A 23,199-nucleotide genomic window follows, 5' to 3' on the forward strand; every position below is an offset into this window, starting at 1 on the left:
TCATAAATTACAATCTTTCTTTTGTAGAATTCAGTAAAATTGTAAAATTTTACAGTTGCTTTGTGATAAATGTGTTTTGTTTTGTTTTGTTTTTTTAATTGGAATAATTATATTAGGGCATTTGCAGTTTTATCAATGAGTCATTATACAATTATGAAAGATTTTGAAATTGTAAAAAAAACAAAGATCAGATAATTATATTTATCAATTTCTAGTATCAAATGTAAATTTTTCATGAGCTATTTTACTTGCTGTGTGGTATGCTTGGCATAGCTCTGTTATCAGGACTCTGGAACCTGAAAAGTAGATTTTAAAAACATTGTTTAATAAATTAATTGTTGTAAATAATGTTTTGGAACAACTTTTTCAGTAACTGCGTTTACATTTTGTTCCAGAATAAGTGTAATTTACACCAAAAAAGTTTGTTTTGGTATTTTGTGCATGGATTACTTTCAAAATTATATTTAATAAAAACGAAGAGGGTGTATTTTGTGTTAATTTGCTGGCAATTCCTGCTTCGACCTTATGGTGGCAGTAGCACTCCACACAGTTTGTGGGCGAGTCCATAGAAAGGCAAGCAAGGAAGCGCACGTGTGGCAGCAACAACTAAGATGACTACCAGCTGAAAAGTAGCTATCCGTGGATTGTCGCTTCACTGGCGTAAGGCGAGAGAATGCAGAACAATACAGCTTTCATGTAGCGAACCTCATAAAATGCGCGAACATACGGGAAATAATGAGTTAGCTAGTTTTCGAGGACCCGGGCTAGCTTGGCAGCCTGCTAGCTCGGTTAGCGGTAGCTACAAACCCTGGACGTTTTGCCGCAAAACGTCGGTTTACGTTTGGACCTGAGTGACGTGCTTTCTATTTGATTCGTAAAATAATGTAACGTTGGCATGTACCAATACTTCAAATAAAAAGCTGTAGATTTGCCGTTTGTCATATTAAATATGGTGGGAAAACTACTGCTCTTGCGGTTTGTCTACCTTCTTATTAAAAGCAGTGTGGCTCACTGTGTGACTGCCAGGTCATATGTGAGGTATTACAAGTGAAGGAGTGAAGTAGCAGAGGTGTGACAAACCGTTTTCTTACACATAAGTGCTTTCTACTATTATACGCAGAGCATCTTTTTACACTGGAACAGGTGGTGTCGAGCCTTACTAATGTCGATCAGACTCAGGTGGACTGTTGCGTGTAAACAGTGCTCGGTTGGTAATAAGGGGCACAAACTGTATCCTTCAACACCCCTCAAACTGAAAATGTACCCCCACATTATTAAACCACCACCATCAGCACCCTAACAAGGGTGGGCTCCATGTTTTCATGTTGTCTTGACTCTATTCTTGCCGTGTGATTGGCTGATTACATGTTTGTAGTATACAAGCAGTGGACCCTGTGCACCTAACAAGGTGGCCAGTGAGTGATTATGTGTGTAAGCGCTTTTGAAACGTTTATTTGATCAATACCACTGTAAGAAAAAGTGTTAAACTTTATTTCACATAACTATAAGTTTTTCAATTTGAGTTCAGCCCTACACTTGGAGAAAAGTATTCATTTATATTGATTTTGATTAGCAGATTAGATTTTTGCTTTTAATTAATGAGCAGTTAATGAACAGGTGTACCTAATATAGTGGCCTGAACCTATATGTTTCATAAGTCCTTACATCTTTTTCTCTACATCTCACCACTTTATGTTTTAGGCTTTCTGTTTAAGAATAAACTAAAATGTGCTTTCTCACCCCAACAGCTGATTAGCTTCACTGCAGACATGGAGGGTGCTGGTGGGGAGGCTAGCCTAGATGTACAGGGGGCGGCGGCGGCAGCAGCACCGAGCCTCTTTGGACACAAACCAAATTCTGCTAAGCCGGTTTCAGCTTTGCTAGAGGAAGCAGCCCAGCTGAAAACAGAAGGAAATGCTTTCTACAAGGATAAGAACATTCGCTCAGCCATTGGTCGTTATCACCGCGCTCTTCTGCTCCTGCGAAGCATTGACTCAGATGTGACGACATCAGTGAAAGGGTTTGGGCCTGAGACACCTGTGCTCACACCTGAACAGGAGGCTTTATTGAGAAATACTCAAGTGGACTGCTACAACAACCTTGCTGGTAGGTAAATATCATTCTGAGATAATGTCATATTCTTTCAAAGCTGTTGAAGTAGTAACTCTTTGAAAAACTGCTCTCTAGTCACTAGTTTGATACAAGTGCCTCAGTATAATCATTTCTTTATATCTCTTCCAGCCTGTTTGCTGCAGAGAAAGACTGTTGATTATACTCGTGTGCAGGAGTACAGTCTGCGAGTGCTAAAGTGGCGACCAGGCAATGCCAAAGCGCTGTACAGGGCCGGGGTAGCCACTCTGGAGATGGGAGATGCAGAGACAGCCAAAGAGTACCTCATCCAGGCCTCTAAAGAGCAGCCTAATGGTAAAGACCCAGACCATCATGATCTTCAAGAGCAAGTTGACGTAATAGTTATTTAGACATATATAGCCAGGTTTTTCTTCCCGCATATTACATTTTTAAGGACCACCAAAGAGGTTATAACCTTCTCCCAAAAGAAAAATCTCTAGGGCTCTGATTGAAAGTATGTTAGGTTTAATTTACTAAAGTTTTAAAAACATTTTGGTCCATCAAATTGCATAAAATAAACAGAAAATGTTGAGAGTTCTGTTAACTCAGATGATGCCAAATTTTGGTCATAACTACATGTGGATCGCAAAAATGGAAGATAAAGTTTAAATAAATGAAGATAAACAATTCCTGATAACAAGTCAGGAATTGATGGGTTCTGTTGAAACTATTTATAACATAGTTATATGGACCTTGTACTCAGAGCTTGTTTCTGTGCTGCCATTATTAGTGCCTCTGTGCTGTCTTTCTGGATGTCAGCCACTTCCTCTATCTGCCAGTTGCACATACTGTTTTAAATGCTACCGAAATATGCAGCACATTCATCATAGTAGTTATCATATTGTGACTAGCACTGCTAGCACCAATAGCTCTCACAGAGGCTGTGTCATAATCTTTGGGCCAAGAGGTATTTCTGGTGGCGACTTTCAAGAGCGAAAACATTAAACATTAATTCAGCTAGTTGCACTAGCTGAAAGCAGGAAAAAATAGCAATAAAAAGAATCTGTGTCTTTGATGAATAAGTTGTGATTTGTAGATGATTAACACAGAGCATGTCGAAACAGCAGTTCTTTGGTGGGAGCCGTGGACGCCTGTGCTCTCCAAATGTATTTATTTTTCAGTCTACATTTGCAATTAGTCCACCACCATAACCAAAAATTGTTCTTTTGTTACACTGCTATCCATTCGGAAATGGTAATTAATATTAACACTCATCTTTAAAGTAAACAGTCAGCTCAGCTTGAGAAAAGCTTACTGACCTTGTTTAACTTTGTGATCAATTAAACCCATGAGTTAGAAGCGTCACCATTTCCCATGTTAAAGGTGTTTAATTAAAGCACGTTAGAAGACTCATGTATGAGTCATTTCATTTTATCAAGACCAGGTGGGTAGCTTGTGCAGTTTTTGTTTTGTTTTTTCTGAAGGATATAGATTTGCTCATAGTAATTTAAGCATAGTTTAAATTACTGATCTTTTCTCTGGAGACCAGCGAGTTAAAGTATACGTTTCTGTCACAGATGCCAATGTGAGGAAGTACCTGCAGAGGGCTGAGGAGAAACTCAGTCGGGACTTACAAAAAGAGAAAGCCATGTATCGAGGCATGTTTTCCTCCAACCAGAATGATCGCTCCGAGGGTGGGATTAACCAAACCAGAAGAGCTGGCGACGGCGTTTAGCCCACAAGCTGAATGTGCCAAATAAAACCTCAGCCTGAGAGACTGCTCCAACCTCAGACCACACCACAAAGGGGTTAAAGAATGTTTACATGTCTTGAACGACTCTTGCTGTGTCTCCATGGGAGAGGATTGACGTAAGCATAACAGACATTATACAGACTTGAGGAAAGCAGTCAGTTGGAAAGCAAAGATGTCACTGCTGAAAATAGAAAAGACAGAAAAGTTGGTTTCCTAGCAACACAGTCTAATATAGTTCACAAAATGCTTCTGAAAGCTAAAGAGGCTCTTCATGCACTACTCAATTGCCTCTGTGATTGCAGTTGTTTGGTCAGTGATATGAATGTTAATTTTGTGACTTTTCAATAAAAATATTTGTTAAAAAATGCTAATTTTCATTAATTTTTTAGCAAAGCCCTTTGCTGACACGTATCTTTAATGCACTTACAGTAGGAAGAGCACACGTTCAGTTATAAGTTTCCTTTATTAGTCATAAGCCATAAGAGGACACATATGTATCTTGGATAACTCATCAATACTTTAATTCAATGTTCATTTCAAAATCCTGAGCAAAATATCAAGTTAAAGAGTATTTGCTTAATTTTGGTCATAATCTGGCCAATGTGATTGTACTTCAGTGGCAATACTGCCCATGATCAAAGAGGAATATCACACTCTCACAATAGCTATAATCACTGAACAAGTCACAGAGCAGCATGCAGAAGGGGATTGTGCACGTACACATTCATACGCATGATTATGCACTGAAGCTTCTTACAGTTGTTATTACTACAGTATTTTCAAATGGCTACTCTCCTGTCACAATAGGATCCCAGAAGTGTTCCTCTTCAGGATGGCATTCGCACTGATAAAAATTAGGGTTTATAAGGGTTGCAGCCCTTTACAGAGCCTAAAAAGAATCATTCACCCCTAAATAACAGGTCACTCATGTTCCCTTCAATGATGCCTCCTTTCCACTGATGTGGTGCCTAATTTAGAAGGACTGCCACACATAGAGTATTCCTGGTACCAATAGCTAGCAGTGCACAGTAGCATAAAGTTGTTGGAGTCAAAGTTGAAATTATTTAGTGGCTATCAGAGAAATTCACATAAGTTAGGTCAGTCATGGTCTCTTTCCTGTGGAAGTTACTTCAAATGCATAAACCTGTAGACTGCTACTCAAAAGGTACCAAAGCAGAACTAGCTGCAGACCGGTACCACATCAATGGACAAGCAGTATTACAATTCTCTGTGGGCCATGTTGCATCTTACACCTCTTTCTTGCTGCTGCGGTGTGCACAATTTACATTACATGGTTTTCTAATACAAAAACTTCTGAGCTTTAAAGTGCTCCATATATACTAAATATCGTGTTTGGGGAAGGTTCGCATTTATTTTATACTTTTTGAGAAGGTTCTAAAAATGTATATGCCTAGTTTTACAAAAGAAACATTACTAGAATGAATGAAGTGACCCAAGACTAAAACTTCACAGACCTGATGTGCCTGAGAGGAACTTCAACACACTGGAGATGAGTGAAAGGACCAGTGGATATCTCATAGCCAGTGTATCAGATCAGTCATAAAAATCCAAATATTGGCACTTTATTTTAAACATCAAATATTACTAATCGTCACTGGTATTTTTGAATGTACAACGCAAACGATGAAGTTCACTTTTTTGTACAGCAGTCACTTCCTGGATGATTTCTGTTTGAGACTAAGCGACCTCATTGAACCAAACACTTTCCTTCCCAAATCCCTCAGTGATCGGGAGCGCTGAAGGGGCAGCCGTGGAGGTGGAGAAGGAGAAAGTGAAGGGGAGGAGAGAGGAGAGAGTGAATGGCAGCTGCCTTCTAGGCTCTGAGAACGAGAGAGGTTAAAGAGGCTGGCGGTGGAAGACAGCCGTTTGTCCTCCTCCTTCGCTCTCAGTAGTCTGACCCCTTCGTCTTTTCTGATTCCCATGCCACCATGCCCCACGTCCAAGGAGGAGACCCAGTGTGGCCGCTTTGTGGGCTCTTCGCTGTGGTTCCGAGGTACCAGCAAGCCCTGGGATTCACTCCTGAACAGAGCCCGCCTGGAAAGCTTGAGGCTTGAGCTGCGTCTCTCCCCATCATCTTTACCTCTCTTCTTTGAGAAGACAGGAGAGTTGTCTACTTTAGGCCTTTTGTCACCGCTGCTAGAAGCTTTAACCCTTCTGTGCTCTCTTCTCCAGCTTCCCACGCTGTTCGTTCTCCAGCCATAGCCATACTCTGCCCTGTCTATCTCCTCTCTTTCACTTTCAGACTCTTTGCTCCAGAGGCGTCCGTCAAAGCCCTTCCAGAGTTTGCTGGAGGACTTGTTGGATGTGTGAGCGGCTGCTCGCAACTTCTCCTCCTCCTCACGCCAAACTGAGCTGTAGTCCTCTCTCTTTGCATAACTGCTAACTGTTGCTGCCCTGATCAGCTTATGGGAGGCATGTTTTCCTCTGTAGAGCCCATCACCCTCCGCCCTCTTCTGCCTGCTGTTGCCCTCGCCTCCTCCACTGCTCTGCCGAAGTGATCCTCCTCTTGGTTGGATCCCACCATGCTCAAAAGGAGAGGTCCTGGTATTGGTGCGGGGCAGGGAGCACTGGAATGGTGCATCTCGTCTGAAAACAGAGAGGGGAGTCGCACCCAGGGGGGATGGTTGGAGAGGGCGTGGAGGTGAGCGACCTCTTGGGGTAGGACGGGAGGCAGGTGAGGAGGCTGTGGAGGAAGGAAGGTCAGGTGTCTGTTGGTAGTGGGAGTGTGAGGAGTAGTGGGAGGAGGGAATGTGCATTGATTGGTAGGGGTGTATGGGGCTGCTGGAGTGTGAGAGAGGAGGGGTGAGGCTGGACTGAGACTGTGGAGAATGAGTGACACTGAGAGACAGCTGTATTGGTCTCTGGGGATTCAAGTCTGTCAGTCTAGTATAGTCATGTGACTGATCTGTTTGAGCTGTCAGGTGAGTTTTAGTGTGGCTTCTCATCTCACCTGCAGTATCTGTTGGGAAGCAGTCAATATCTAGCTCCACGCCTTGTTCCATGAGTCCAACTACAACAGCTCGAGACAGGCCAGAGAGGCGGGAGATCTCCTCCACCATGGGCGAGTCTTCACTTAACTTTGGACTGGAGTTGGACTCCTGGATCAAGCTGCTGCGCTGAGATCCGGGAGCTGATCCTGCATTTGTGCCAAACACTGGCTGTCCAGCCTCAGGTGGAGCACCACTGCTCCAGTCTAATGAGCGACAGAAAGCTGATGAGCCAAACCCAGAGCTGGCTCCAGACCCCAGTGGGACCTCAAGGGAGCTGCGGTGGCTCAGGCTGCTTGGACAAGTTGAAATGCGAGGACGAGGTCTCATTGCTGGGGTGGGTGTAGCAGAAGAATGTGATGAGGCAGAAGCGGTGGAATTGGCCGCAAAGTCTCTCCTCAGAGCTCCGTTTCTGGGATTGTCCACTAGCCCATGACCAGAATTTAAACCGGGAGTCAGGTTCAAGTTGAGGTTTAGATGCAGATTTATGTTTAAGTCTTCTCCGGTGGCTGAAGGAAGATTTCCCAGGTTGATTGAATTCCTGGTGCCCTTTTTTCCGGTGGTGCTAAGGCTGACTCTGGCTGAGTTCCCTAGCAGTGACTTAGAGGGTGTGATGTTGACGCCTGGCTGGGTGGAGGGTGTGCTGCGGCTCTCGAAGGCAGAAAGAGACTGGGTGGATCCGTGAGTTTTGCCAGGGGTGCAAAGGCCTCTGTGTGTTACTGGCCCAGGGGTGGCAGGTGAGGTGAGATCAGAGGTGGACTTTGCCCGACTGTGGTACTGGCGAGCCAGACGAGAGATGTACTGCTCCAACTGGGTGAAGGAGGGTGGAGTGGGAGGTTGCTGAGGCTGGAGAGGCAGAGCTGTGTCAGCATTTGACTCTGTGGGTTCATCATGCTGGGGTCCCTCAGGGCTCACAGAGGCTGACTGTTCTTGATTCTGGGTGGTGAAGAGGGGGCTTTGGAGGGCAACAGCATGCAGTGGGCTTGGGTATGAGTAAACCTCTTTGGTCCGACGGGACATCAGGTCTGTGCAGTAGCGGGAGTCAAGCTGGAGTTTTGAATTTTGGGAGCAGGAGGTGGAGGAGGAGGATGAAGGGTTGAGGAGCGGGAGGATGAAAGAAATCAGGGAATCGCCAAGTCCTGAACAAAGTTCAGACAGAAAGGTCAGACCAGTTGCTTCAAGGTCATTTGGGACTGTAAGAGACAGAGAGAAAAAAAAACTTTAGACTTCAGTGGACATTTCGAGGTATTTTCACTTACAGTTGAAACCTCATATCTACATGGACTGATTTACAAGATAGGGATCTATTGTTTGCACCAACTCACCAGAAACGGGCGTCTCTTCTGTTGGTTCAGCGTCCTCCTGGCTGTCCTGGAGTACAGGTTGCTGCAGCTGCACTGCAACTTCTGGCCACAGGAGGTCAGTGTTGTCAGCACACGCAGGAACCTGCTCCCACAGCTTCAGGGGCCTGGCAGGGGCCACCGGTCCTCCATGGGCTGCGTCGCTGGACACAGAGTAGCAAGAGTCTGACAGGGAGCTGCCGCTCACTGAATAGAAACCTTGAAAAAAAGACACGGACATTTGTAAAAGAGGCATTTCTTTGTGGATTTTGAATGTTCTCCTCTCCTCCTTCTAGGTTCAGCTTCCTTCCACCATGCAAGGATGTACATTCAGGTTAATTATCAATTCTAAACTGGCCTTAGGTGTGAATGTGAGCACGTATGTCTGTCTCTCTGAGTTAACCCCATAGTGAACTGGTGACCTGTCCAGGGTGTATTGCACCTCTCGGATAGACTCCATATAGAGAAAATAACTCGACTAAACCGATAACACACAAACTGTAGTTATCTTCCTTTTATTAAACACACAGAGGTATCTGACAGTGACTGACAGGAAAAGTAAACAAACCTGTAGATTTATTAACTAAATCCACCTCTTAATGAACTCTATTAGATATTTTCCTGGGCTGTAACTGCTCAAGAAATCACTTTAATTCAACGTTCCTTCACTGAATGTGTGTCTCAAAGCTGTGAAACTCCTCCATCCTGCTTTACATTTAGGATGAAGTTATAATCATGGTGTGTGGTAACATTTTTCCTCCAAACAACCAGATTTTGCCCCATCTGTCCACAGAGCATAGCCTCAAAAAACGCCGTGGCAAACAATAGCGGCTTTTGCATAGTGGTGGTTTCCCTCATGATTCCCACTACTTCCATGAACACTCATTAACCTGTAGTGATTTCTGCATACTGCCTCTCTTTTGCTCTTCTGTTACTCTTGGATTCTTTTTCACCTCGTTCAGGCTTGTACGTTGTGCTCTTACTGTGACGTTTACAGGACGCCCACTCCTTTGAAAAGTAGCAGCGGCCTTGAATTGTATCCATTTTTAGGTAGTCGTGTTATAGATTAATGAACACCCAGATCTTCAGAACACCTTTTGCAATCTTTTAAAGCTCCCTGCGTTTCTAAAACATTTCTGCTAAAGCCCCATGGAGGTATATGATTGCAGTATGCTTCCCAGCGATCAATCTTTCTTAAGATGAGCAGACTTTGATATTTATGGCCTTCTTTAAAAAGAGAATCACCCCTACAGTCCACATTTCCAATCTCATCACCTTAACTGGAACAGCTGATTCAAAGGTTCGATTGCTTTTGTCAGCCTGCACTGTTAGCAGTCAAATACTCTTTGTCTCTTACTGTGACTTAGATGAAGCTCAGGCCACGGTTTATGAGTCAGAGCAGAGACATCAGTGCTTCCACAAGATTCACAATCCCTTCTGCATTCGGATAAATAGGTGAGTCAGTAAAAACAAGCTACCATCACCTATAGAAACTCAAACCTCGTAAAAATTCCAAAAGAAAAGCGTCACAGTGCAGAAACCACTGTTAGACATGCAGTGTGAGCCATGAACACTTAGACTTATCCTGAAATTACATTTTTACTGACTAAAGAATGGACAAATAAAAATCATTTTGATTTTAAAAGAAAATCTCTCTATATATTATCATGTCTTTAGGTTTGATAGATTTTCCAGAGCATAAATAATAGTGGATTGAAAAGTGGGTGAGAGTCTATACCTGGCCAAGAAAAGCTTTCAGAGGAAGCAGAGAACGGATAAGAGTTTGAGGAGAGGCTAAAAAATGTTGACAGCAAGAGACAAACTGAGTGAGTCAGTGCCGAGTCACACAGAGTGCAAGCAAACAAAAGTAAAAAAGAGACGTGGTTAATGTTTCATGGAAATTCTCTCAAGGTGAGCTGTAGTTCTATCAGGAGGTGAGAAACTGTTGGATCATTGGACAGCTCAGCGCCGTTGTCTCAGCCGTCTGACATTTAAACCGCCCGAAAGAGGTGTTCAGGTGTGTAATTACCTGAACTAGGTCTGGAGTCGCTGTCCAGGGGGATCATACCATTAAGATCCGGGGTTGGAGGAGAAAGCAAGTCAGAGGGGGCATCCCAGGAAAGAGTGGACCAACGTGAGCTACTCCCTCTGCCTGATGAGAGGTGAGCTGTCCCGTCCCCTGAATTACCCCCGCATTCCTCTGGGCTGCTCTGACAGGCGGTGTCAGAGGGAGAAGGATCCTAAAAAGAAAAGAAGAACAGTAGGTGACGATGGATGATTCATTCACACAGATAAAATGGAAGTAAGGGTTAAAACCACAATAAAAAATCAAAATGACACATGATCGTCATCAAAATGTTTGTCAGTGGACAACTGGAAAAAAACATGACTCATATTAAACATACTGGCTGTTGAGATTTTTTTACTAAACTGCTCTTTGCAGGCCTAAAACTTAGCAAGCATAAAATAACGTTACTTTTTATGCATTTGTTCTTCAGTTGCAGGTTAGATACTGAAAATGCATAGCATACAGCAGGAGTGTGCAAATCTGACAAGAGTGATCGAATAACAACACGATTTTACCAGAAGTCGGGTATATTGATTTACTGTCACTTAAGATATGAATGCAGCAAACATGAAGTAAATGGATGGACTGCTATCTAAATAAATTGCTTTACTGTTATTGGCTTCCCAAAACACAACAAGCTACACTTCACACTCACACACACATTCACACAGAAATGGATGCTTTGGGAGGCAAGTTAAAGTTCTTCCCAAGCATATTCCAGCATCCAACTGGAGGACTCAGGTATTGAACCACCAACCATCAATAAGAAACAGTGGAAGGAAAACTAGAGATTAAAGATCAGCTCTCATGGGTATATATTTGGCTAATATTTAGCCATGGAAACTGCATTAGGTGCATCCATTCAGCTACTTGTTAACACAAATATCTAATCAGCCAACTGCATGGCAGCAGCTCAGTGCATTTAGACATGCAGACGTGGTTAATACAACCTGTTGAACCTCAAACTGAGCATCAGAATAATGGAAGAAAGGTGATTTAGGGAACTCTGAACGTGGCACGGTTTTTGATTCCATACAGGCTGGTCTCATTATTTCAGAAACTGCTGACCTACTGGGATTATCCAGCACTTTCGTCTCCAGGGTTTAGAGAGAAGAGTTTGAAAAAGAGAAAATATGCAGCGAACAGTAGTTCCCTGGGAGAAAATGCTGCGATGATGTAAAAGATCAGAGGAGAATGGTCAGACTGCTTCAAGCTGACAAGAAGGTAACGGTAACTCAAATATCCACTCCTTACAACCAAAGTATGCGGAAGAGCATCTCCGAACACAAAACACATCCAGTGTGTTCTGCAGCTGCAGCAGAAGACCACACTGGGCGCTACTGCTGTCAGCCGAGAACGGGAAACTGTGGCTCTAAGTTGGACCAATTCACGAAATAGAACAGCAATCGATTGGAAAAACACTGTCTGGTCAAAAGATTTCTGCCTCTGCTCTGTTTGGATAGTAGGGTCCAAATTTCGCACAATGAGTGAGAGCACGGATTCACCCTGCCTTGTATCGTTTAGGCTTCTAGTGGTGGTGTGATGGTGTGGAGGATATCTTCTTGGCACTTTTTGTGCATCATTTTAACACCACAGCCTACCTGACCATGTTCATGCCTTTATGAGACAGTGCACCATCACCCATAAATTCACTCAAACGTCCTCCACACTTACCAGATCTCAATCCAATAGAGCACCTTCGGGGAAAGGGGTAGAGTAGAAAAGCACTATATAGGAGCCAGCTCATTTACCATAAAGCTTCATAAAGAATAATTTAATTAGATTAATACTCAAGTTTACCTAGTTGATAGATGCGTGGGGGAGAATAAAAAGCATGCAGAGGTCAAAACTTTCTGAATATGAAAAAAAAGAAAACCCTGAAAAAGGTTGGATAAAAACAGTGTTGTTACAAAAAAACTACAATATATTCCTTGGAAACCTAGTAAGTTAGAAGAAGAAAGTATTCTAGATGTTATTAAGCATTCAAGTATACTTTCCACCAGTGACAATAAGGATACTGCTTTAAAAACACAGCTTAACCCTCTGCATGTTTTGGTCCAGACCCGCGTGAAAGGGCTGTGCATTCACAATATCATTTACCAGCCACATGCTCCAGCAACGTCACACCACACTTACTGGAACAGTCAGAAATGAGGCCTTGTGCACAACAAGAACAAGAATAACAATCAGCCCATCAAGTTAGCAAAGTGCCTCCATTTTCCAGATTAGTAAGAGGGCAGAAGAGTAACCCCCCCCTTCACCCTCTTCCAAATCCCCAACCCATCCCTTTAGGACTGCAGCCAAAAGCCCCTGCATTAGTGTGATCAGGCCCAAACAACAGAAACACTGTGAGTGGTGCTGCTGATCAATCCTGTGGTTACTGAGGAAACAATACAGGTAGTGACTCACTGGGGTGACAGGAGAGGAGGGGGATTCAGAGGATAATGGGAGAAGACAGATGACGTAACAAAGAGCTGCCAGAGCGGCAGAAGGTAAAAAGGGGGATGGACTGTGGAGGAAAGAGAGAAGGAAGGAAACTGTGTGAGAGTTTCAGACTTTGACCAGTCTTCGGCTTATCTCTCCCTCTCAGGTCAGTGAGATCCTGTCCCCCTCCTCACTATTTTTTATTTTTTTTGTTTCCCTGTGAATCTACAGCGAGTCGTGGCTGAGTGGGTGACCAAAACTAAGTGCGAGGGACAAAAAAAGAGACAGAGAAATAGCGGAGTGAGTCACTGAGTGAGTGAAGGCGGTGAAGGGAGAGTGAGGTGAGGTGAAGGGGGGGGTGGGCGGTTGCCGGGCGAGAGAGAGGGGCATCTTGAAGGACCCCCACCTCCCCCACAGGCCCCTTAACAAATAACCCTCCTCCTTCTGCTATAATATCCTTCGAGCCAGCCACCCTCTACTCACCATAGCTACAGCTGCTCGCTCTCTAACTCGCGTTCGCTTCTCCTCCCACACAGACCCACAACAGCACAACAGGCCTGGCGAAATATTTAACTCAATCCTCAGCCTGAACACACACACATACAAACATGCAGTCCAATAGTGACGCGACTTCCTCTCACATGTATGATCTGAAAAATTCGACATTTTTAAAAGACCATTAACTTATTCTGCCTGTGCAACGATGTGAAACGCGTTTTTTAAAAGTCTCCTGAAAGGGTAAATATCTGCAACAAATCCGTGCCAGCAACACAAGGCCTTGCACGCTACGGGATATATTGTTACACAGTGACTAGCACATGATCAAATCATTGGAGAGACGGGTGATGGTTCGCTCAGAGCTCTGTAATATGATAGTCCTGCATGTGAGGGAGGGGTGCACATAGAAAATGTATGGGTCGATGGGATAATAATGCTGCAGCGACTGCACAAGCCATACACTTCTTCTTAATAGGTGCATTATGTCATCAGCGAGAACGAATTGCAGCGGTTGGCTTGTCGAGACAGAATAATTTGGTCAAATAGTGTGGGACGGCGCGAGCGATCGGTGTGAAGAACTCGCACGGTGGTCTATTTATTGTTTCATACATTATTAATATGGTATTGAAATGTAAAGACAGCCCACACTGTGAATCTTCATCTTCACTCAGCTTTCAGGATCATCCTGAAAAAATTATCAATGTTACACACTTTTGTTGTTTTACTTGGAGATACCCCGAGGCACAAAAAGGGGGGAGATGAAAGCTGTCACTCCACAAGTGAGGGGGGCTAATGACTCACCATGTAAGATGATGCTTCCCAAACCTAATTTCAAGACAGCCTTCCTTCAATGAGCGCGCACACGGCAATGTAAACACTTCTCATTAGGACCTTATCTGAATATTATTCCCATCAGTTATCGATTTATCGACTCATGATTGAGCAGGTCGTCTACTAATAAGGAGGTCGGTGGTTCAATCCAACATGAGCATTACTGGGCAAGATACTGAACGCTGACTAACTCCTGATGTGTCCATCGGAGTGTGAGTGTGTAAACGTTAGGTTAAAAGTGCTTATCATTTAAAGCAGGGGTCTCGAACTCCAGTCCTGGAGGGCCGGTGTCCTGAAACTTTTCCATGTGTCCCTGTTGCAACACACCTGAATACAATTAGTAGGTCATTAGCAAGAGTATAGAACTGGACTGCATGCTGAAGTGGCAACCTCTAACCCTACTCAAGTAAATGTAAGTAAATGTAAGTGTTTTACTTCTAACAGTACTTTTATTGCAACATGTTCATTCACTCATCAGCTGCTGTAACATGAATCAAATGGCTGAATTGTCACTTCAGCATGCAGTCACGTTCTACAGGGTCTTGCTATTGACCTACTAATTGTATTCAGGTGTGTTGCAACAGGGACACATGGAAAAGTTTCAGGACACCAGCCCTCGAGGACTGGAGTTCGAGACCCCTGATTTAAAGAAACGTGAATATGTGACTGAGGCTTGTAGCAGTGCTGTTCAATACTGCCAAGTAAAGACAGGTCCAGTATGACTGATATCAGTACCCATACCTATAGTTTAAACTTATAAAGGCAGGCTAAATTATTAACTTAAAGTAATTTAGAGGATAGAAACAAAGTATCGATTCTGTCGCGCTAGTATCGATATGATACCGGTATCATTGGTATCGATACTACTGATATTTGGATCAACCTGCTCATCTCTAGCTTGTAGTAAGAAAGCACTCTGTGTGTTTAATGTGAGTAGAAAAGCGTTATATGAGTATCACCGGCTGTTTGCGCTTAATCATGAAGCTCAAAGATATTCAGCTTTCTGCAAGAAACGACAGCTGATTTCCACATTTGACAAGCTTTAATCAGTCCTAAAAGATTTCCTTATTACAGTAGCTGCTGATTAATTTCCTGTCTATTAATTAATCGTTGCAGTTCTGCTGTGCGTGTGAATTAATTAAAGCTCTGCAGCATATTCCCTCCTTCTCCCACTCCTGTTCTCGATGTGTTATGTTCAGCGAGGAGATTTTTATTTTTAAACTCTGAACGGCAATGAGCCGGAATCCGCCATCGTGGCCTTGATGCTCATTTCGAAAGCAAAAAGTTATGTTTCTTCTAGTTTCCAGATTAGATGTCGTTTCAGTAACTCAAAGCTTGTTCTCTCCATACAACAGATTGCGCAGATCTGAATTATTCATAGTATTAATGCAAATTAAATGTGTTTTCTGTCCATTCTACAGAACCACTGCTCTGTTTTTTTTTAAAACATTTGTTCAAAAGCCGACATTCTTTAAAATACTCCCTCATTTTAAACTGCATTTTTCAGCACGGATGACACCACGGCCGTAACAGTCAGCCATAACCCTGATGTGCGCAGTTGTGGCTTCTATCCTCCTCTTTCTGCTGCTAGAGAGAAAAAATGTGAATCATATTTCAAGAGTTTATTAAAAAAGAAAGAAAGAAAGAAAAAAAAATCTAGTGTTGCGGTAGAGCACATTATGCTATGAGTCACCAAATCCTTGGCTTACAAAAAAGGCTGAACAACCAATGATTTCCAAAGTAATGAGTAGTGTATACAGGGAAAATGAATATAATGGGTTTACGTATAAAACTGTATGTTGATTCTAGTAAACAAAGCAGTAGGTAACCGTCAACTTTCCCTTCCTCGTTCCCTCTCCATCTGCAGCTACATGTCGCAACAAGACAGAAATTTGTTTCCCTTTTATGCAAATGTTGTTTTGTGTGTGCGTACCATGTTTACATATCTTTGTTTTGACCAAAAATTGGAACGTTACTACACTTGTGGGGACCAAGAACCCTTATGGGGACAAAATGCATGTCCCCACGAGTTTGTAGGCATTTTTGAGGCTCAAAATGTGGTTTTAGTGTCAGGGTTACATTTAGGTTATGCTTGTGGTTATGGTTATGGCTGGGAAAGCATTATGTCAATTAGATGTCCCCATAAGGATATGAAAACACAACTGTGTGTGTGTGTGTGTGTGTGTGTTGGTGAAGGCCAGCCAGGGCAAAGGGCAGCGTGCCAGCCTGCTTGCTCTGCTACATCGGCAGCTCCCTTCAGAGGTGAGAATGAGCAATGCTGCTCGGCCTCTCCACAGGATTTCTCAGCACCACGGGAGGAACTACAGATGAGATGTTGGTGGGTGGGTGGTGAGGAAGGCGGCACGTTATGAGAAGCGCTTCCATGCGGATGCCCTCTCTCAGATGGGACTGCAAAAAAGCTCTCTCCCATCACTTTTTATTTCAAGTGTTTTCCGCTTCTCCTCTGCAGACTATTTGTGGGGATACAATTTCATTTCACTCTGTCAAAAATAAATAAATACAATATTCTGCAGATGTGACCTCAGCTGTAGCCTGGCTTAAACAGAACATGTATTAATATGCTGCAGGCTGCTGACTAATACCGCTCACTGGTATCAGGAACACATATTCACAGTGTAATAACAGGTTGTGTAAAGCCACCATGATGAAGCATTTGTTACTTTCTCAGAACGAGTGTTATTCCTGTAGCTGTCGACGGCATTGTTTCATATCACAGCAGACCATGGAAACAATCCGGAGATAACATACAGTGGAGCAAAAAAGTATTTAGTCAGCCACCGATTGTGCAAGTTCCCCCACTTAAAATGATGACAGAGGTCAGTAATTTGCACCAGAGGTACACTTCAACTGTGAGAGACAGAATGTGAAAAAAAAATCCATGAATCCACATGGTAGGATTTGTAAAGAATTTATTCATGAATCAGGGTGGAAAATAAGTATTTGGTCAATAACAAAAATACAACTCAATACTTTGTAACATAACCTTTGTTGGCAATAACAGAGGTCAAACGTTTACTATAGGTCTTTACCAGGTTTGCACACACAGCAGCTGGTATTTTGGCCCATTCCTCCATGCAGATCTTCTCGAGAGCAGTGATGTTTTGGGGCTGTCGCCGAGCAACACGGACTTTCAACTCCCGCCACAGATTTTCTATGGGGTTGAGGTCTGGAGACTGGCTAGGCCACTCCAGGACTTTCAAATGCTTCTTACGGAGCCACTCCTTTGTTGCCCGGGCGGTGTGTTTTGGATCATTGTCATGTTGGAAGACCCAGCCTCGTTTCATCTTCAAAGTTCTCACTGATGGAAGGAGGTTTTGGCTCAAAATCTCACGATACATGGCCCCATTCGTTCTGTCCTTAACACGGATCAGTCGTCCTGTCCCCTTGGCAGAAAAACAGCCCCATAGCATGATGTTTCCACCCCCATGCTTCACAGTAGGTATGGTGTTCTTGGGATGCAACTCAGTATTCTTCTTCCTCCAAACACGACGAGTTGAGTTTATACCAAAAAGTTCTACTTTGGTTTCATCTGACCACATGACATTCTCCCAATCCTCTGCTGTATCATCCATGTGCTCTCTGGCAAACTTCAGACGGGCCTGGACATGCACTGGCTTCAGCAGCGGAACACGTCTGGCACTGCGGGATTTGATTCCCTGCCGTTGTAGTGTGTTACTGATGGTGACCTTTGTTACTTTGGTCCCAGCTCTCTGCAGGTCATTCACCAGGTCCCCCCGTGTGGTTCTGGGATCTTTGCTCACCGTTCTCATGATCATTTTGACCCCACGGGATGAGATCTTGCGTGGAGCCCCAGATCGAGGGAGATTATCAGTGGTCTTGTATGTCTTCCATTTTCTGATGATTGCTCCCACAGTTGATTTTTTCACACCAAGCTGCTTGCCTATTGTAGATTCACTCTTCCCAGTCTGGTGCAGGTCTACAATACTTTTCCTGGTGTCCTTCGAAAGCTCTTTGGTCTTGGCCATGGCGGAGTTTGGAGTCTGACTGTTTGAGGCTGTGGACAGGTGTCTTTTATACAGATGATGAGTTCAAACAGGTGCCATTCATACAGGTAACGAGTGGGGGACAGAAAAGCTTCTTACAGAAGACGTTACAGGTCTGTGAGAGCCAGAGATTTTCCTTGTTTGAGGTGACCAAATACTTATTTTCCACCCTAATTTATGAATAAATTCTTTACAAATCCTACCATGTGGATTCATGGATTTTTTTTTCACATTCTGTCTCTCACAGTTGAAGTGTACCTCTGGTGCAAATTACTGACCTCTGTCATCATTTTAAGTGGGGGAACTTGCACAATCGGTGGCTGACTAAATACTTTTTTGCCCCACTGTATTTGGTGAAAAGTAGCAAGCACTGCTGGGCAGTTTGTTTAGTTCTGAGGAAAACAGGTCTGCACATAGTATCTACAACAAAATCCCTTCTGTAAAGAATCTGTTTTTGTGAAACTGGGCATCTGTGCAGTGGAGGTTACTGTGATGCTTCAGACTTGTGGGTTGTGGTGCTGCCTGGCTCTGAAACTATTTATCATTTTCATTAAAATGTAACGTAAATTTGGCATTTGCTCAAATTCCAGCCTGAACCCATCACCTGTTTGTCAAGTCTGGAAATGTTCCAGGTATAATCCACATTGTACAAAGTAACACACCACTTCATGTGCAATGCAGTGAAGTTTCAGATTACTTTTGCTTATTTTTGGTATTAAAGTTGCTGGAAAAATGTTTGTTTTATTTATTTATTTTTTAGATGGCTGTAGCTCAGGTGGCAGAGCAGGTCAGCCACTAATCAGAAGGTCGGTGGTTCGATCCCAGGCTGCATCCTGGCTGCATGTCAAATATCCTTGGGCAAGATACTAACCCCATGTTTGCCTACTGGTGGTGGTCAGAGGGCCTGGTGGCGCCTGTGTCCGGCAGCCTCGCCTCTGTCAGTGCGCCCCAGGGCAGCTGTGGCTACAATGTAGCTTGCCATTGCCAGTGTGTGAATGTGTGTGTGAATGGGTGAATGACTGAATGTAGTGTAAAGCGCTTTGGGGTCCTATGGACTAGAAAAGCGCTATACAAATGCAGGCCATTTACCATTACCATTTACCATACCATTAAAAAAGGTGTTTAAACTTGAAGCCAGTCATTGCAATCAATGTCCATCCATCAATGTTTTCTAGCATATAATGCCTGATGTTCATGTTGCATGTCTCCTTTAACCAACAATCAAAAACCAGAAAATATTTGTTTAATATCAAAAGACAAATTTAACAAGTTGAAACAGTGGTCATGTCTAATATTTTCAACATTATATTTCTGTTTATAACACTGGTCATCCTCTTCCTGTGCCCTCTTGCCCATTGCCATTTTACATTTATTATGTTTTGTTAAAAACACACACACACACACACTGATGGATGCACCCACAGTCATCTTAATCATCTCATTTTTGGCCGATTTTACATCTTGATGACTCCTCAGCTTTAAATGTAGATCACCAATAACGGAGCAGACCAGCTACGGCCCCGGGGCCCATGCCTCAGGATGAGACCTGTTCTCATCCTGTCCTCCTGTATCAGCCTACATGTCAACCCACATTCTCCACACAAAAGACCTGCATATCCATTTCAGGGCAGGTTTGGGGAAATGGGGTTAAATGGGTGTTTAGAGACAGCCTAACCCTCTTCAGGTTGGTCACACTCCACTGAACATACACACTTTAAAAAAAAAAAATAGGCAGCGCACTTTTTAGACAAAAAGTGGAGGGGCTGGTATTTAGAATGTGATCAGAGTAATTGTAAATGCAAACGGAGAGCCAAAGTGACCTTTGGAGAGCTTATGGTCCTGAGCCAAAAAATGCAGCGCTGGCTTGTGTATTAATACCTGCACCTGATTTGAGCGCCACATGTTTCTTTCTAACCATGAGGCAGGGCACAGAGCCAGAGCTGGTCCCGGTTTCCTGACCTCAGTGACATTTGCTCCATGTCACACACACACACGCACACACTGCATGCCTGGCTTGATCTCTGGCACCATCACATTCAATTGAGTATTCAGCTCTCGGCACAGCCGTGCGCTCGAGGCAGCGATAAAATCTGTCTAGTGAGTCGCAGAGGGACTGGCTTTTTGGCAGATCACCATCAGCCCTTCATTCATATTTAATCATCTGTCTGTGGATCCGACCTGTGAGCTGACAGACGTACTGACTGACCTGTTGCCGGCGGGATGTCGCAGAGCCATGCTCGGCTTCCATTGCGCCGCTTTCCGAGGTCTCTCTCCCCTCCTCCTCCTCCTCCGCCGCCCGTGGATCCTCAGCGTTGGCGGCAACGGGCGGTCGATCCTCCAGAGCGGCGTCCACCATCTCCAGGTGTTTGCACCTGAGCACCTCCAGCTCCATCACTCCGGCCAGCGTCGCTTTGAGGCGCTCTCCGATGCGGACGCGCTCGGTGCCCGACCAGAGCGAGTTCACGCATCCGCGGCGGGCGGCCATCCTCCTCAGGGCGCACCGCTGACCACCGCTCAGTTACCGCACACCGGGATAAGGGAAGGAACGGACTAGGGTCCAGCACCAGGTAGAGCCACACAGGTCCGAATGAGGGATTTCAACATAGCAGCTGCTTGGTTTAACGCAACATCAAGGATAGCGGTTCATTCTAACGTGCAGTGCAGCCTCGCGGCTTCAGGCAGCCCCGCTGACTGACTGACACAGGGCTGGAATTAATGAATCCACCGGCAGACTGAAGACACCTCAACGAGCCATGACTCATACTATCCCAGGTTTTCATTTCCGCTCGACATTGTCCATTTTTCCTTCCCCTGTCACTTTAAAGCTCGCAGGTCCGCCGGAGTTGTCCGCAGCGGTGGACTCCGTGCGCTGCGTCCCCAATGAGACAATGCAACAGAGAGGCAGCGATAGCGTTACATGTGGGAGCAGGCAGAGGGAGAGGGGAAGGAGGAGCCAGTGTGCAAGAGCTGCACACGGATTGGACGACCAAGTTTTTTCGAACGGACGCAAGAAAATTCCCAGAGTGTCCAACTTCAGCGCGCAGGATCGCAGAGGACAGATGCACTGTTTCCTCAAGTGTTCATCCAACTATAGCAGTAGAAAACACCCCAGCACCCACGCTCCGAGCAGCACACTGTGCACATAATCAGCAGGGTCGTTTCTCTGCTCCACTTTTTAGCCCATGTTTTGACCCCTAAACTGATTTTTTTTTTTATGTAGAAAAGTTGAATTTTTAATGCGCTGCAAGTGTTTTTTTCCATCGGCTATAACTTGAAACTTGCACGTATTTCATCTTAAAAGCTGCAGCTATGCAAGATTTTATCATCTCTGCAAGATGGGGAGTAGAGCTGCGATAAGAAGCCACGTGACCCAGTATGAACAGCTTTATTTGCCTGCGTTGACGTTTCTGTAAGAAAAGTAGAATTTTAACTCCATTACATTTAAAACTAAGAGTCTTTGTTCTACTTCAGAAGCTCACTAGATAAACACCTTTTGTGTAAAATGCTGTCTTGTCATGTGACTTCAAACAATATTAGATATTGAGGGAATGTGTGACTAATTTAATAAGAAGATATTGCAGCAGTAATCTGATTACTTTGAGGAGTGCTTTTCTTTGAGATATAATGTGTATAATGTTAATGTGGCTATTTTCTTCACTGATACATTGCATAGAGTTGAATACTATAATCCGATGCCTGCATTAGTGAAATCTATACTCTATAGTCTTATTGAATGCACATATCAAAGGACGATCTTTGTATTCCAAGCGAAGTCTTTAAGCATTTATCCCTTCTATCGCATGTAACTCTATAGCTAAACAGCACACATGAGAGATGCTGCTCACCCACACAGAAGCCTGCATTTGCTCTGTCTGATTACGCCTCCTGTCATTTGGAGTGTTGCTGACATTTACCTACCTATTTCCACTAAACATTATGCTTTAGAATAATTGCAGGGTAAATAAATGAAAGCAGCTGTGTTTGCCATCCATCCAGTTTCTTTCTCCCTGGATTCTTATCCGTCTAATTCAGGATTTGGGGTGGGTGGAAGGCGGGGATGAGAGTGGAACATATCCTAGTTGTCACATGTGATACGCTAATAGTCAAATAGCTTCAAGTTTTAAAAGCTGCTTATACTTTCTTATATGTATAGTAATAAATCATTATAGTTTACGACCTTCTGCTAACATAAGGAAGAGACTGAGCACAGGAATTGTGCTGAAGCAGCTTCACAAAAATAAAGTTCCTACGTGTGGTGAATGAGGGTTACCAATGGTTACCAGTCAAGGTGAATCAGGCCCCCTCTCTGGGGGCAAAGTTTGACCTTATATGGGGAAAAAATCACAACAAAGTTTTTATCCTCTTCTTTTCTTGGGAAAAAAATGCACAGCTAACACAAAAGTGCTTTAGTTTCAGCATCGTTGACACCGTCGTGATATCTACTAGTAAAAGTATGCACTCTGCAAAAAGGGTCTTTCTCTATTGTTTGTTTGCTTGCCTGTTTTTTGTACTCTAGGGTCTTTATTTTACAATATGAAGTTCCTTGAGGTGACTGTTGTTGCAAATTTGTGTTAAACAGATACAACTGAACTGACTTGTTTGTCACTTTTGTGGTTTTCTTGCAACTAAACAGTTTGGATCTTTTAAAATCTTCATTTATTTTGTGATGACAAATAGCATAATCCTAAATTACCTTGTGCTGAGTGACATTCAGTGACCTCTGAGCACTATTTGCTCTCAGAGTGAGCTACCCTGGCCAGTCTGCTGTGTTTACTGTATGTGACATGTGGGCAGCTTGGAGTTGGCAGGCATGGGAGGAGAGGATGCCAGAACGGAGCAACACTGGATCCACCCACAAGTTTCAGTTGTCTTACTACAGAAGAAGGTTAAAGCCTCAGAAAAAATAATGTTGTGTCATGAATCAATTTTTTTTTAAATCTGAAAGAAATCTGAGATTAAATCAGAATTCACAGGAAACAGTCAGAATTATGACTTTATTCTCATCAATCGGATTTTTTTCTTTCATTTCTGACTTTTTCTCTAAAATCTGACTTTCCTCTGAAGTCTGACTTCTCAGAATCCAGATTTAAACTCAACATTTCAACTTTAATCTCAGAATTATGATTTTCTTTTCTCACTTTATTCTAAAAATATTGAGAATAGCCTAGTGATATAATAAATG

At 43.5% G+C, this 23,199-nt stretch overlaps 2 protein-coding genes across 3 annotated transcripts; one reads left to right on the forward strand and one right to left on the reverse strand.

Moving 5' to 3' along the window:
- The first annotated feature begins 527 nt into the window (after nucleotides 1-527).
- ttc9c (tetratricopeptide repeat domain 9C) lies at nucleotides 528-4,194 on the forward strand. 2 transcript variants are annotated; one of them, XM_026143274.2, is made up of 4 exons: nucleotides 528-660; nucleotides 1,749-2,106; nucleotides 2,242-2,424; nucleotides 3,648-4,194. In XM_026143274.2, exons 2-4 carry the CDS (start codon nucleotides 1,770-1,772, stop codon nucleotides 3,803-3,805), a joined length of 678 nt encoding a protein of 225 aa, XP_025999059.1. In that variant the 5' UTR covers nucleotides 528-660; nucleotides 1,749-1,769; the 3' UTR covers nucleotides 3,806-4,194. The 2 variants fall into 2 exon arrangements, with proteins under 2 accessions (XP_025999059.1, XP_025999068.1); XM_026143283.2 differs by having other exon boundaries at nucleotides 533-665; nucleotides 3,648-4,188.
- Nucleotides 4,195-4,267: 73 nt separating this feature from the next.
- Nucleotides 4,268-20,906, reverse strand: LOC113006981 (uncharacterized). Its single transcript, XM_026143261.2, has 4 exons — nucleotides 20,224-20,906; nucleotides 10,201-10,411; nucleotides 8,157-8,390; nucleotides 4,268-8,024 (listed from the first exon to the last, which is right to left on the reverse strand). Exons 1-4 carry the CDS (start codon nucleotides 20,500-20,502, stop codon nucleotides 5,494-5,496), a joined length of 3,255 nt encoding a protein of 1,084 aa, XP_025999046.2. The 5' UTR covers nucleotides 20,503-20,906; the 3' UTR covers nucleotides 4,268-5,493.
- Nucleotides 20,907-23,199: the final 2,293 nt, after the last annotated feature.

Source organism: Astatotilapia calliptera, chromosome 2 (assembly GCF_964374335.1).
Source record: "Astatotilapia calliptera chromosome 2, fAstCal68.1, whole genome shotgun sequence".
Classification (NCBI taxonomy): domain Eukaryota; kingdom Metazoa; phylum Chordata; class Actinopteri; order Cichliformes; family Cichlidae; genus Astatotilapia; species Astatotilapia calliptera.